The sequence below is a fragment of the Nerophis lumbriciformis genome, linkage group LG09 (assembly GCF_033978685.3).
Source record: "Nerophis lumbriciformis linkage group LG09, RoL_Nlum_v2.1, whole genome shotgun sequence".
Taxonomy (NCBI): Eukaryota; Metazoa; Chordata; class Actinopteri; order Syngnathiformes; family Syngnathidae; genus Nerophis; species Nerophis lumbriciformis.
In genome coordinates, this window is record NC_084556.2 from 4,102,501 (window position 1) to 4,117,763 (window position 15,263).

Genomic DNA, 15,263 nt, shown 5'->3' on the forward strand with positions numbered 1-15,263 from the left:
GGGAGGAGTATATTTACAGCTAGAATTCACCAAGTCAAGTATTTCATATATATATATATATATATATATATATATATATATATATATATAAAAGAAAGAATTGACTTTCAGTGAATTCTAGCTATATATATATATATATATATATATATATATATATATATATATATATATATATATATATATATATATAAAAGAAATACTTGAATTTCAGTGTTCATTTATTGACACATATACACACACATAACACTCATCTACTCATTGTTGAGTTAAGGGTTGAATTGTCCATCCTTGTTCTATTCTCTGTCACTATCTTTCTAACCATGCTGAACACCCTCTCTGATGATGCATTGCTGTGTGGCACGCACAAAAGTGCTTTCATCAAATGCACTAGATGGCAGTATTGTCCTGTTTAAGAGTGTCACAACATTGCTGTTTACGGCAGACAGACTGCTTTACTGTAGACGTTCTTTATATTGTGGGAAAGCGGACTCAGGTCCGCCTGAATTTCGGGAGATTTTCGGGAGAAAATTTGTCCCGGGAGGTTTTCGGGAGAGGCGCTGAATTTCGGGAGTCTCCCGGAAAATCCGGGAGGGTTGGCAAGTATGGTATATGTATATGTGTTTACATATTATAATAATATAATGGATATATAATTAATAGTTACTATAATTGAATATTAAGAGTATGTGAAAGTTCAACTCCTACCTCGTTTACTCCCGTGAAATCACGAGAGGTCGTCATTTTTCCCATCATGCCCTGTAATGGCTTTAAATGGGTGTAATTTCCAATTTCTTATGGTGATGGGACGGGTTTTTAAAAAAAATAATAATATCCACACAGGTTGTGTTATGTGTGACCACGTGTGTTGACTTTTTGTGCTGGTTGATGGGTTTTTTCTGCACCACGACAAGGAAAGGCAGTTTGGATTGGGTCATATAAGTAAATGCTGTGCTTGTGAGGTCCTGAAGTACACTTTGATGGTAACCGACCTGAGTAACTCACATTGTTCACAACATGGTGACATTTTGCCACCTGACACACCCCTGGGCATTTAAATTGAATATGAACACACACCCCTGGCCCTAGCTTGATACCTAGCTCTCTTTTCAACTTCATTTCCATACCGGGGTCCTCCGAATAATAGTACGAAACCGCTAGACATTGAGCTAAAAAAAAACAGTTATCCTTTTGATATCTACCACAAGCTCTTAAGTAAGGCTGAAACGACGCGTCGACGTAGTCGACGTCATCGGTTACGTAAATACGTCGACACCATTTTTGTGCGTCGATGCGTCGCATATTTACGTCACACTACTGTCATGGCGGATCGCAAAGCAGACGGTGCGATCGAGGGGAAAAAAGCACGCCAAAAGTCATCAAAAGTGTGGGACTATTTCAATAAACGGACTAATAATGTTGTTGTATGCACAGTGTCGAGCGGAAATAGCCTATCATAGCAGCACAACGGCTATGAATGAACATTTGAAAAGAAAACAACCGACAGTGTTCTTGCCATCACCATCAACTAGTCAATCGTCCGCGTGAGTATACGTTGTCATCATTACACAACAACATGAATGTGTCATTTGTATCTGCATTGTAAATTCATAAACTAAAGCACCGTTTCGCTCTGAGAGGTGCGTTTGGCGTGCCTGTTCAGTGTTTACAAAGACGCGCTCCTCTTTAACGCTGTGGAGAGGCGGGGCCGGCGAGCGAGCGGCGAGGTGGGGCGCGCCGGGAGCGACGCCGCAATCGTGCCCAGGTGCGCGATCCGCGCACCTGGGCACGATCATCCAATCTCCTCTCGCTGAAGAAAAGGGGAGCAGCAGAGAGAAAGGGAAGAGAGACTGGAAGGAGCCAGAGTGAAGCTGTCGTGGAGCGAGAAAAGAGGAGAGACAGAGACAGGACGACGAGCGAGCGAGGAAGAGGAGCTGAAAAGCGAGGAAAGAAAGAGAAAAGAGTTGGAAGAGAAAATACTTTGTGTAAAATTAAAAGATTGTAAACCTGACAAAGCCGTCTGGCGTTCAGTCTGTCGGTCCTGAAAGAACCCCACGGCACAAGACGTGTCACAAACGCTAACGTTAATTAGTTGTGCAAATACCTTTTACAACATTAACAGTTACATATACTATGTACAAACCAACAATTAACTTTCACTTTAATCATACTATCATTGTTGTGTTATTAAGAAAAATAAGCAATACTTTTACTTTTGTTGAAATGTTTACACTGTTACAAAATATTTTGTTTTGCACTTTTTTGTATTGGATGTTTATCTTTATTTTTGCACATTTTAGCAAATAAGCAATACTTTTACTTTTGTTGAAATGTTTACATTGTTACAGATTATTTTCGTTTTGCACTTTTTTGAATTGGATGTTTATCTTTATTTTTGCACATTTTAGCAAATAAGCAATACTTTTACTTTTGTTGAAATGTTTACATTGTTACAGATTATTTTCGTTTTGCACTTTTTTGAATTGGATGTTTACCTTTATTTTTGCACATTTTAAAGCAAAATAAGCAATACTTTTACTTTTCAAATGCTTATACTATTGCAGAATATTAAGATTTGCACTGGATGTTTACTTTTATATTTGCACATTAAAAAGCAAATAAGCTACTTTTAATTTTGTTAAATTTTAAATGTTTACATTGTTACAGAATATTTTGTCATGTTGTTGTCAATGTTGACTGAGTGGCCATACTTTTTTTTTTTTTTTTTGTAAATAAAAGCCATGCCTTTTGAAAAAACTGGCCTACATTTATTTTTTCATCTTCATTTTAAATAAAAAAAATAATCGGTAAAAGGAAAAATAATCTATAGATTAATCGAAAAAATAATCTATAGATTAACCGATTAATCGAAAAAAATAATCTATAGATTAATCGATAGAAAAATAGTCGTTAGCTGCAGCCTTACTCTTAAGGCGTCAGAGAGTGAGATTTAGCAACACACACTTGCACAGCCACACTTACTGGCCTCCGTTGTAAAGTTACAAATAGGTTAACAAGACTCATTTTCAAAGGATTGGAGCTCGTACCGATCTTGAGCGTCCTGCGGGCGCCGTGTTTGTTGTTGTAGCAGATCCGCTGCAGCTCGCACCTTCCGCTGAACTTCCGGGCCACGAACTTGAGTCCTCGCCACAGACATTTGCAATAAAGGAACACGAAGAACTGGGTCAAAACCCTAGAGGGGGGGAGAATACACAAGGATTTAGATTGGAAAACAATGTCTTTCTTATACTTTGTTTATTGCCCAGGCTGATTTTGTAGGTTTACTCGCTTGCAAGGACATGAAGATGTTGAGTAGAGATGTCCGATAATATCGGACTGCCGATAAATGCTTTAAAATGTAATATCGGAAATTATCGGTATCGGTTTCAAAAAGTAAAATTATGACTTTTTAAAACGCTGTACGGAGTGGTGCACGGACGTAGGGAGAAATACAGAGCAGTAGCGTCTCCCAGTCATACTTGCCAACCCTCCTGATTTCCCGGGAGACTCCCGAATTTCAGTGCCCCTCCCGGAAATCTCCCGGGGCAACCATTCTCCCGAATTTCTCCCGACTTCCCCCAGACTACAATATTGGGGGCGTGCCTTAAAGGCATTGCTTTTGCGTGCCGGCCCAGTCACATAATATCTACGGCTTTTCACACACACAACTGAATGCATGCCTACTTGGTCAACAGCCATACAGGTCACACTGAGGGTGGCCGTATAAACAACTTTAACACTGTTACAAATATGCGCCACTGTCAGGCTTGTCCCTGACAGTTTGACTGTGTTTTAGTTTTTCCTCTACGTTTGTCTTAGTTTTATTTTGTCTTCATTTCCTGAGTGTCTCCCTGAGTGCTGCTTCCCCTCAGCTGTGGCTGATTGGCACCTGGCCACACCTGGTGTCAATCAGCCAGCTGCTATTTAAACCTGCCTTCCCCTCCAGTCAGTGCTGGATTATTGTCTTTCCTACTTGCCGATGCCAGTGTAGCTGTAAGCGGTAGCGGTAAGCTATTTATTGTAGATGTTTTGTAGCTTGCTGTCTTTTTGTTCCTCGTCTTCCAGTTCCTGTTTTCCTGGCATCCTGTTTCCTGTTCCTAGTTTGTGTTTTTTCCTTTATTTTATGAACTTTAAATCTTGTTTTCCCGCACAATGCCTTCCACCGTCTCTGCATCTTGGGGTTCGTGTCCTACAAACTCTTGACAGCCACACTGTGAACCCACACCAAACAAGAATGACAAACACATTTCGGGAGAACACAACGTAAACACAACAGAACAAATACCCAGAACCCCTTGCAGCACTAACTCTTCCGGGACGCTACAATATACACCCCCGCAACTCCCCCCACCCTCAACCTCCCCATGCTCTCTCAGGGAGAGCATGTCCCAAATTTCAAGTTGCTGTTTTGAGGCATGTTAAAAAAAAAAAATGCACTTTGTGACTTCAATAATAAATATGGCAGTGCCATGTTGGCATTTTTTTCCATAACTTGAGTTGATTTATTTTGAAAAACCTTGTTACATTGTTTAATGCATCCAGCGGGGCATCACAACAAAATTAGGCATAATAATGTGTTCATTCCACGACTGTATATATCGGTATCGGTTGATATCGGAATCGGTAATTGAGAGTTGGACAATATCGGAATATCGGCAAAAAAGCCATTATCGAACATCTCTAATTTTGAGGCTGTCGATCGGCAACTAAACGTTTTTTTCAATCTCATTAAGGTCCAGAGACTGGCGTGACCACTTCAGAAGTAAGTCTATTGTTAAGATTAACAACATTAAACGTTAAAGAAACAAACACAAGCGCAACATTGAACAAAGTGAATACCTCTCTGACAAAAAGCGATTTTTTTTGGGGTAAAGATGGAATTCCTAATACTAATCAGGGGTCTGTTAAAAGTGAAAATCCTCTGAGATAATGTGTTACCGTGCAACGACAGAAAAGGCGAATTAAAAAAGGGGCGCATAAAGGAGCAGATTAGTAAAATTAGAGGCTCATTAAATGCTATTTTTGTCAAACGGAGAAATGTGCGCCATGGGAAAATGCATGGTGACCCGTTATGGAACTATGGGGACGTCACCTGCTTTACTTTGGCAGAAATGGCAGCGAGGAAAATCCGCTGGGAAGGCTCGGCAGGTCTGAGACGAGACTGTTTTAATCCGCCTTTAATCACACTTCATATTTAAAGGAGTGAAAACACGCAGTCACCCGATGTGTGCGCTTTGAACCACCCGCAGCTGAATTTGCGGGTGGTTCCCTCCCACCATCATGTGGTGTCATCACACAAAAATCCAAAGAAAAAAGCTAAACACACTTCAAGATGCTCACTGAGCATGATAATAGTCTAACCTCCGAGTTTTATTGGACTTCTGACTAGAGATGCCCGATAATATCGGCCTGCCAATATTATCGGCCGATAAATGCTTTAAAATGTAATATCGGAAATTATTGGTATCGTTTTTTTTATTATCTGTTTTTTTTGTTTTTTTTTTATTTATTTTTTAATTAAATCAACATAAAAAACACAAGATACACTTACAATTAGTGCACCAACCCAAAAAACCTCCCTCCCCCATTTACACTCATTCACACAAAAGGGTTGTTTCTTTCTGTTATTAATATTCTGGTTCCTACATTATATATCAATATATCTGTAGGGATACAGTCCGTAAGCACACATGATTCACTGGTCCACTAATAGTACTAACCTTTAACAATTAATTTTACTAATTTTCATTAATTACTAGTTTCTATGTAACTGTTTCTATATTGTTTTACTTTCTTTTTTATTCAAGAAAATGTTTTTAATTTATTTCTTATTTTATTTTATTTTTTTATTTTTTTTAAAAGGACCTTATCTTCACCATACCTGGTTGACCAAATTAGGCATAATAATCACGTTTCATCAAACTTATATTAACGTTGTTGCCCTAGGGTAAACTGGGTGTAACACATGGCACACTGACAAAGCTTAACCTATTGTGACTATAACAATCTACAAGGTTAATGTAGGTTGCTTCTCTTTCTCCCCCTCCATTTTTCTGCATTCTTTCGTATCTCAAGTTATCATTACGTATATGTATTGTTGCATTTAAACAACTGTATTGTTGATAATAAAGGTAAATTATTGGTATTGTTCATTATCAATAGCGCTATTTCTATTGGTATTTGTATTGATCCATTTGTAGTGTAATAATGCTCATTGTCATTTCTGTATTATTTTTTTATTTTTCGCTAACTGCTTATTTGCTATTACTTTTACCATCATATTTGTACATGTCATATTTGCTGATGTTGCTCTATTGTTGTTGTTTGCTGTTGTTGTTTTTGTCTCTCTGTCTAATCCCCCTCTTGTCCCCACAATTTCCCCCTCTGTCTTCTTTTTTTTTTCTCTTTCTATCCCCTCCTGCTCTGGCCCGGCTGCACTAAATGATAATATAAATACATTTAATAAAGTCAAATACAAATAAGGCAACAAGAGAAGTATCCTACACTTCTCTTTTGTAAAGTAAATCTGAACAGCCGACATGGGCATCTACATCAACTATATGATTTGCCTGAGAAGCTGGACAGGACACAAAAAAACAAAAAAAAACAAACAAAAAAAACAAAAAACAAATTAGGCATAATAATGTGTTAATTCCACGACTGTATATATCGGTATCGGTTGATATCGGTATCGGTAATTAAAGAGTTGGACAATATCGGAATAACGGATATCGGCAAAAAGCCATTATCGGACATCCCTACTTCTGACACATATTCCCCTTGAAAATATCGGTTGAACTCCATATTGTTCGACTTCTGGGGCGTTTTGGCTTTGGAGGCCTCGTTGTAAATTGTTAGTATTACTTCTGCCAAGGCAAAATATATTGTTTTGATTCATTTTTGTTGATTTGTTCGAAATTGAGGCCCGAAGCAGAATTTTCCTGTGAGCCTCCCTTCCTTTACAAATAAATGTTCAGTTTGACACATCTTGGGGTCACATTTAATCAATCCAAAAAAAAACTTTTTTAATTGAATTTTGTGCAAAATAATAATAATAATTAAAAAAAAAAAAAGGAATACAGGCAAAACTAAAAAAATAAGTTAACTTCCCCTTTAAAGTTTTCAACGTGATGAGCTGTTATTTAAGTTACCTAAGAATTGTTTTCTTTCTTTGGCAGGCTTGATCACTTTTGCGAGTTGGGCATCCTAAAATATCCCAGGTTATTGAAAGCAGCATGGCTAAATCCCAGGTATGTTGTACTATAGACAGCTTGCAAAGGTTTGCCCTATAAAACAACTATAGTTTTCCCCAGTAGAGTGGAAAAACAAGTTGCCTTTATATTGAAGGTAATATCATATATATATATATATATATATATATATATATATATATATATATATATATATATATATATATACCGTATTTTTCGGACTATAAGTCGCAGTTTTTTTTCATAGTTTGGCCGGGCTCCAGTGCGACTTATATATGTTTTTTTCCTTTTTTATTATGCATTTTATATACATATATATATATATATACAGTATATATATACAGTATATATATATATATATATATATATATATATATATATATATATATATACACAGTATATATATATATATATATATATATATAGAGTATATATATATATATATATATATATATATATATATACAGTATATATATATATATATATATATATATATATATATATACATATATGTATGTGTGGGAAAAAAAATCACAAGACTATTTCATCTCGCCGCCTTCCGCCCGAATGCAGCTGAGATAGGCTCCAGCACCCTCCGCGACCCCGAAAGGGACAAGCGGTAAAAAATGGATGGATGGATGGATATATATATATATATATATATATATAAAATATATATATATATAAAAAAATTTACCTTGAAAATCATTTTTTACCTTGAAAATCATTTTTAACCTTGAAAAAAAGTTTTACCTTGAAAATTTTTTTTACCTTAAAATTTTTTTTTACCTAGAAAATCATTTTTTACCTTGAAAATAATTTTTAACCTTGAAAAAATAAAAATAAATAAAAATAAATAAGAGATGAAATAGTCTTGTGATTTTTTTTCCCACACATACATATATTGCGCTCTACTACGGTATCGAGCACTATTTTTTTGGATAACCTTATTAAGACATATATATATATATATATATATATATACAGTATATATATATATATATATATATATATATATATATATATATAGCCCTGCGATGAGGTGGCGACTTGTCCAGGGTGTACACCGCCTTCCGCCTGATTGTAGCTGAGATAGGCTCCAGCGCCCCCCGCGACCCCGAAGGGAATAAGCGGTAGAAAATGGATATATATATATATATATATATATATATATATATATATATATATATATTTTTTTTTTTTTTTTTTTTTTTTTTTCCCAAGGTAAAAAAAATGTTATGGGTAAAAGGTAAAAAAAAAAATTTCAAGGTAAAAAATGATTTTCAAGGTAAAAAATGATTTTCAAGGTAAAAAAATGTTTCAAGGTTAAAAATGATTTTCAAGGTAAAAAATGATTTTCTAGGTAAAAAAAAAATTTTAAGGTAAAAAATTTTTTTCAAGGTAAAAATTATTTTTTCAAGGTTAAAAATTATTTTCAAGGTAAAAAATGATTTTCTAGGTAAAAAAAAATTTTAAGGTAAAAAAAATTTTCAAGGTAAAACTTTTTTTCAAGGTTAAAAATGATTTTCAAGGTAAATTTTTATATATATATATATATATATTTTATATATATATATATATATATATATATATATATATATATATATATATATATATATATATATATATCCATCCATCCATTTTTTACCGCTTGTCCCTTTCGGGGTCGCGGAGGGTGCTGGAGGTTATTGAAAGCAGCATGGCTGCATTCGGGCGGAAGGCGGCGTACACCCTGGACAAGTCGCCACCTCATCACAGGGCCAACACAGATAGAATGACAAAATTCACTCTCACATTCACACACCAGGGCCAATTTAGTTTTGCCAATCAACCTATCCCCAGGTGCATGTTGAGAGGAAGCCGGAGTACCCGGAGGGAACCCACGCAGTCACAGGGAGAACATGCAAACTCCACACAGAAAGATCCCGAGCCCGGGATTGAACTCAGGACTACTCAGGACTAGGGATGTTTGATAATATCGGGCTGCCGATATTATCGGCCGATAAATGCTTTAAAATATAATATCGGAAATTATCGGTATCGGTTTCTAAAAGTAAAATGTATGACGTTTTAAAACGCCGCTGTGTACACGGACGTAGGGAGAGGTACAGAGTGCCAATAAACCTTAAAGGCATTTCCTTTGCGTGCGTGCAGTCCGAGTCACATGAAATCTACCGGCTGTTCTCATCACAAACTATTGCAAGGCATACTTGGTCAACAGCCATACAGGTCACACTGAGGGTGGCCGTATAAACAACTGTAACACTGTTACAAATATGCGCCACACTGTGAACCCACACCAAACAAGAATGACAAAGACATTTCGGGAGAACATCCCCACCGTAACACAACATAAACACAACAGAACAAATACCCAGAATCCCTTGCAGTACTAACTCTACCGGGACACTAGAATATGGCAATCCCATGTTGGCATTTTTTTTTCCATAACTTGAGTTGATTTATTTTGGAAAACCTTGTTACATTGTTTAATGCATCCAGCGGGGCATCACAACAGAATTAGGCACAATAATGTGTTAATTCCAAGACTGTATATATCGGTATCGGTAATTAAGAGTTGGACAATATCGGTAAAAAAGCCATTATCGGACATCTCTACTCAGGACCTTCGTATTGTGAGGCACATGCACTAACCCCTGTGCCACGGTGCTTATGCCAATTAGGTGAAATGACATAATCTCCCACGGCCCACCAGACTGTACAATAGTGGTTGAAAAGCACTGCTTTAATGGACACAATGAAACACAATTAAGCATATGAAGTCATCTTGTCTTTACACTACTTTTAAAGGGAAATACAATTTCCACTCCACGAAGCTAATTGGAAAAAACCTCAGTTTGATCAATAAATCCATACTCAGTGGCCTGGTGGTTAGAGTGTCCGCCCTGAGATCGGTAGGTCGTGAGTTCAAACCCCGGCCGAGTCATACCAAAGACTATAAAAATGGGACCCATTGCCTCCCTGCTTGGCACTCAGCATCAAGGGTTGGAATTGGGGGTTAACTCACTAAAAATGATCCCCGGGCGTGGCCACCGCTGCTGCTCACTGCTCCCCTCACCTCCCAGGGGGTGATCAAGGGTGATGGGTCTATAATTTCGACACACCTCGTGTGTGTGTGACAATCATTGGTACTTTAATGTAGTGCAGTTTAAGTCCGAGGGGAAGCTAGTAATAGAGCAATTGTTACATGTACAGGTAAAAGCCAGTAAATTAGAATATTTTGAAAAACTTGATTTATTTCAGTAATTGCATTCAAAAGGTGTAACTTGTACATTATATTTATTCATTGCACACAGACTGATGCATTCAAATGTTTATTTCATTTAATTTTGATGATTTGAAGTGGCAACAAATGAAAATCCAAAATTCCGTGTGTCACAAAATTAGAATATTACTTAAGGCTAATACAAAAAAGGGATTTTTAGAAATGTTGGCCAACTGAAAAGTATGAAAATGAAAAATATGAGCATGTACAATACTCAATACTTGGTTGGAGCTCCTTTTGCCTCAATTACTGCGTTAATGCGGCGTGGCATGGAGTCGATGAGTTTCTGCCACTGCTCAGGTGTTATGAGAGCCCAGGTTGCTCTGATAGTGGCCTTCAACTCTTCTGCGTTTTTGGTTCTGGCATTCTGCATCTTCCTTTTCACAATACCCCACAGATTTTCTATGAGGCTAAGGTCAGGGGAGTTGGCGGGCCAATTTAGAACAGAAATACCATGGTCCGTAAACCAGGCACGGGTAGATTTTGCGCTGTGTGCAGGCGCCAAGTCCTGTTGGAACTTGAAATCTCCATCTCCATAGAGCAGGTCAGCAGCAGGAAGCATGAAGTGCTCTAAAACTTGCTGGTAGACGGCTGCGTTGACCCTGGATCTCAGGAAACAGAGTGGACCGACACCAGCAGATGACATGGCACCCCAAACCATCACTGATGGTGGAAACTTTACACTAGACTTCAGGCAACGTGGATCCTGTGCCTCTCCTGTCTTCCTCCAGACTCTGGGACCTCGATTTCCAAAGGAAATGCAAACCAAACCAACCCAAACCATCAGTGATGGTTTGGGGTGCCATGTTGGTGTCGGTCCACTCTGTTTCCTGAGATCCAGGGTCAACGCAGCCGTCTACCAGCAAGTTTTAGAGCACTTCATGCTTCCTGCTGCTGACCTGCTCTATGGAGATAGAGATTTCAAGTTCCAACAGGACTTGGCGCCTGCACACAGCGCAAAATCTACCCGTGCCTGGTTTACGGACCATGGTATTTCTGTTCTAAATTGGCCCGCCAACTCCCCTGACCTTAGTCCCATAGAAAATCTGTGGGGTATTGTGAAAAGGAAGATGCAGAATGCCAGACCCAAAAACGCAGAAGAGTTGAAGGCCACTATCAGAGCAACCTGGGCTCTCATAACACCTGAGCAGTGCCAGAAACTCATCGACTCCATGCCACGCCGCATTAACGCAGTAATTGAGGCAAAAGGAGCTCCAACCAAGTATTGAGTATTGTACATGCTCATATTTTTCATTTTCATACTTTTCAGTTGGCCAACATTTCTAAAAATCCCTTTTTTGTATTAGCCTTAAGTAATATTCTAATTTTGTGACACACGGAATTTTGGATTTTCATTTGTTGCCACTTCAAATCATCAAAGTTAAATGAAATAAACATTTGAATGCATCAGTCTGTGTGCAATGAATAAATATAATGTACAAGTTACACCTTTTGAATGCAATTACTGAAATAAATCAAGTTTTTCAAAATATTCTAATTTACTGGCTTTTACCTGTATATAATGCAGAGTAAACAACAATGGAGGCTCTCTTTACCTTAAGAAGTGCTTCATGGTGCTTGCTTCGGTCTTCTTCTTTTTTTAGAAGGACGTTGGGCTTGGAGACGACCTGCAAAGACGAGATGATGAAGAGGAGGCCTGCCCACGGTGGCGCAACCATTACCATAAACGCATATTTCCATTTTTGTAACGCGACGCCCATTTTAACGCTTTTAGCCGCATAACAAGCTGGGGTTTTTTTAACAATAATCCGCGGGGTGATTAGCAAGCAAAGCGCGCGCCATTTGCATCTTCCGCATCACCACGCTGCGTGGCGTCCCCGGCCGGCTCCCTTCGTGGGGTCGGTGTGTAAAACGGATGCTCTTACCTGTTTTTAAGTCCGAGTAATGGTTGTGGGGACAAGCGAGGCGACGCAGGAACGTTTTTTTTTTTACTGGACTCCCGTCGTCCGCTTGTCCTCCACCATGGTGACGTAATGTGACGCTGCAGCCTGCAGGGGGCGCAGCGAGTCGCCGCACAAAAGCAGATCAGGTGGGAGAGAGTGACACAGGTGGACGGGACGAAAAAATGACGTTAAGACTCAGATTTATTAGGTACAGTTAGGTACTGACCACCTGTGTGAAGTTGGACCCCTTATCATTGCAAATATTTTTAAAAAAAAATTTAAAAAAAAAAAAAAAAAATTAAAGCTGCAAGCAGCATTGGTCGGGCCCGCGTATTTGGCAGGTGCTAGTCCTAACTGTCCCAATACTTTTGTCTACTTTTAGTCTGAAGTGTCCCAAGACTTTTGTCTAGTGTACCTACCTTGTCTGCATTGTGTGGGCACGTTGGTGCTTCCTGCTTTTAAGCAGCCATCTTAAAAAAACAGCAGCGCAGCAGCATCAGCGCAGCGGGTCTTTGAAGGGTCATAAAATCAAAACCGGAGCAGGTATTAAAAGGCTGTTCTGTTATTTTATACACAAGGGTTTAATCTCTCTCCTGTGTTAGTTTGAAGCCGAAACGACAAACGCGCTCAGAGGAGATAGTTTTTGAAGGAAGGTGACCGGTTTTTACAAAAAATTTGTTTTGAAGGGGGAATAGCAAACTTCCTGTTGATTTTTGCTGGGAGTTGTCAATTTATGAAATGTAGGTCTAAGTGAGACCTACATAGAGGTTTTTGTTTCATGTCTCTCTGACCTTCCCAGGGAGAGTTGCAGGCAGTTTTGTCAGTTTTTTCATCCGAGGAGCAGTTTTTTGTGCGTTTCATTAAAAAATTGCGCTAGAGCACAATTTTGAGATTTGGGGTTAGGTTTTTTTTTATTAGATCACAATTTTTGCCAGTCCTGATGTGTGTGTTCAGTTCGGTGAGTTTTGAAGCATGTTAAGGGGGTCAAATTACAGCTCAAAGAGGCAAAAGTGACTGTTTTTAGTACTTTTTTGTCTTGAAGGGGGAATTGCCAACTTCCTGTTGATTTTTGCCCGAGAATATACTATTATGAAATCTAGGTCTAAGTCACACCTACATAAAGGTTTTTGTTTCATGTCTCTCTGACCTTCCCAGGGAGAGTTGCAGGCAGTTTTGTCAGTTTTTTCATCCGAGGAGCAGTTTTTTGTGCGTTTCATTAAAAAATTGCGCTAGAGCACAATTTTGAGATTTGGGGTTAGGTTTTTTTTTATTAGATCACAATTTTTGCCAGTCCTGATGTGTGTGTTCAGTTCGGTGAGTTTTGAAGCATGTTAAGGGGGTCAAATTACAGCTCAAAGAGGCAAAAGTGACTGTTTTTAGTACTTTTTTGTCTTGAAGGGGGAATTGCCAACTTCCTGTTGATTTTTGCCCGAGAATATACTATTATGAAATCTAGGTCTAAGTCACACCTACATAAAGGTTTTTGTTTCATGTCTCTCTGACCTTCCCAGGGAGAGTTACAGGCAGTTTTGTCAGTTTTTCCATCCGAGGAGCAGTTTTTTGTGCGTTTCATTAAAAAATTGCGCTAGAGCACAATTTTGAGATTTGGGGTTAGTTTTTTTTTATTAGATCACAATTTTTGCCAGTCCTGATGTGTGTGTTCAGTTCGGTGAGTTTTGAAGCATGTTAAGGGGGTCAAATTACAGCTCAAAGAGGCAAAAGTGACTGTTTTTAGTACTTTTTTGTCTTGAAGGGGGAATTGCCAACGTCCTGTTGATTTTTGCCCGAGAATATACTATTATGAAATCTAGGTCTAAGTCACACCTACATAAAGGTTTTTGTTTCATGTCTCGCTGACCTTCCTAGTGGGAGTTACAGGCAGTCTAGTTTTTTTTTTTTTCCGTAGGGGGCGCTAGAGCGCAATTTTGAGTTTTGTGGTTCGTTTTTTTTTTTTAAAAGTCAATTTTCGCAGGTCCTGATGTGTGGGTCAAATATGTTGAGTTTTGAAGCATGTTAAGTGGGTCAAATTACAGTTTAAAGTGGCGGCGGAAGAATAAAGAATAATAAAACCTTACAAATTCAATAGGTCCTTATGTCCCATTGCATAAGGACTCCCTTTGGGAGTCCTTATGCAATGGGCCATGCGGGCCCTAAAAAACACTGCCATTCGTGTGTGCCATAAAAATGGGTGCAGTTAGTTTTTAGGTTATTATTTTTTATAATTAGGGCCCGCAATGGCCCATTGCAAAAGGACTAGCAATGGGACATAAGGACCTATTGTTATTCGTTCGTTTTATTCTTTCTTATTATTGAAACAAAAACCTCAATGTAGGTCTCACTTAGACCTACATTTCATAAATTGACAACCCCCAGCAAAAATCAACAGGAAGTTTGCTATTCCCCCTTCAAAACAATTTCTTTTAAAAAACCGGTCACCTTCCTTCAAAAACGAACTCCTCTGAGCGCGTTTGTCGTTTCGCCTTCAAACTAACACAGGAGAGAGATTGAACCCTTGTGATTACAACAACAGAAGCGCTTTTTAATTAACTGCTCCGGTTTTGATTTTATGACCCTTCAAAGACACGCTGCGCTGATGCTCCTGCGGTGCTGTTTTTTTAAGATGGCTGCTTAAAAGCAGGAAGCACCAACGTGCCCACACAATGCAGACAAGGTAGGTACACTAGACAAAAGTCTTGGGACACTTCAGACTAAAAGTAGACAAAAGTATTGGGACACTTAGGACTAGCACCTGCCAAATACGCGGGCCCGACCAACGCTGCTTGCAGCTTTAATTCTTTCTTATTATTATTCTTCCGCAGCTTTGCGCACTACTTTGACCCCCTTAACATGCTTCAAAACTCACCA

At 38.4% G+C, this 15,263-nt stretch overlaps 1 protein-coding gene across 2 annotated transcripts in view; it reads right to left on the reverse strand.

Annotated features, from left to right (window-relative positions):
• Nucleotides 1-12,491, reverse strand: part of elmod1 (ELMO/CED-12 domain containing 1) — a 52,707-nt gene extending 40,216 nt beyond the window's left edge. For both annotated transcript variants that reach the window (XM_061962767.2, XM_061962766.2), the window contains exons 1-3: nucleotides 12,381-12,491; nucleotides 12,051-12,122; nucleotides 3,045-3,190 (exon numbers count right to left, since the gene is read on the reverse strand). In XM_061962767.2, the coding sequence (XP_061818751.1) occupies nucleotides 3,045-3,190; nucleotides 12,051-12,067 (163 nt within the window). In that variant the 5' untranslated portion in view covers nucleotides 12,068-12,122; nucleotides 12,381-12,491. The remainder of the gene's footprint in view (nucleotides 1-3,044; nucleotides 3,191-12,050; nucleotides 12,123-12,380) is intronic.
• Nucleotides 12,492-15,263: the final 2,772 nt, after the last annotated feature.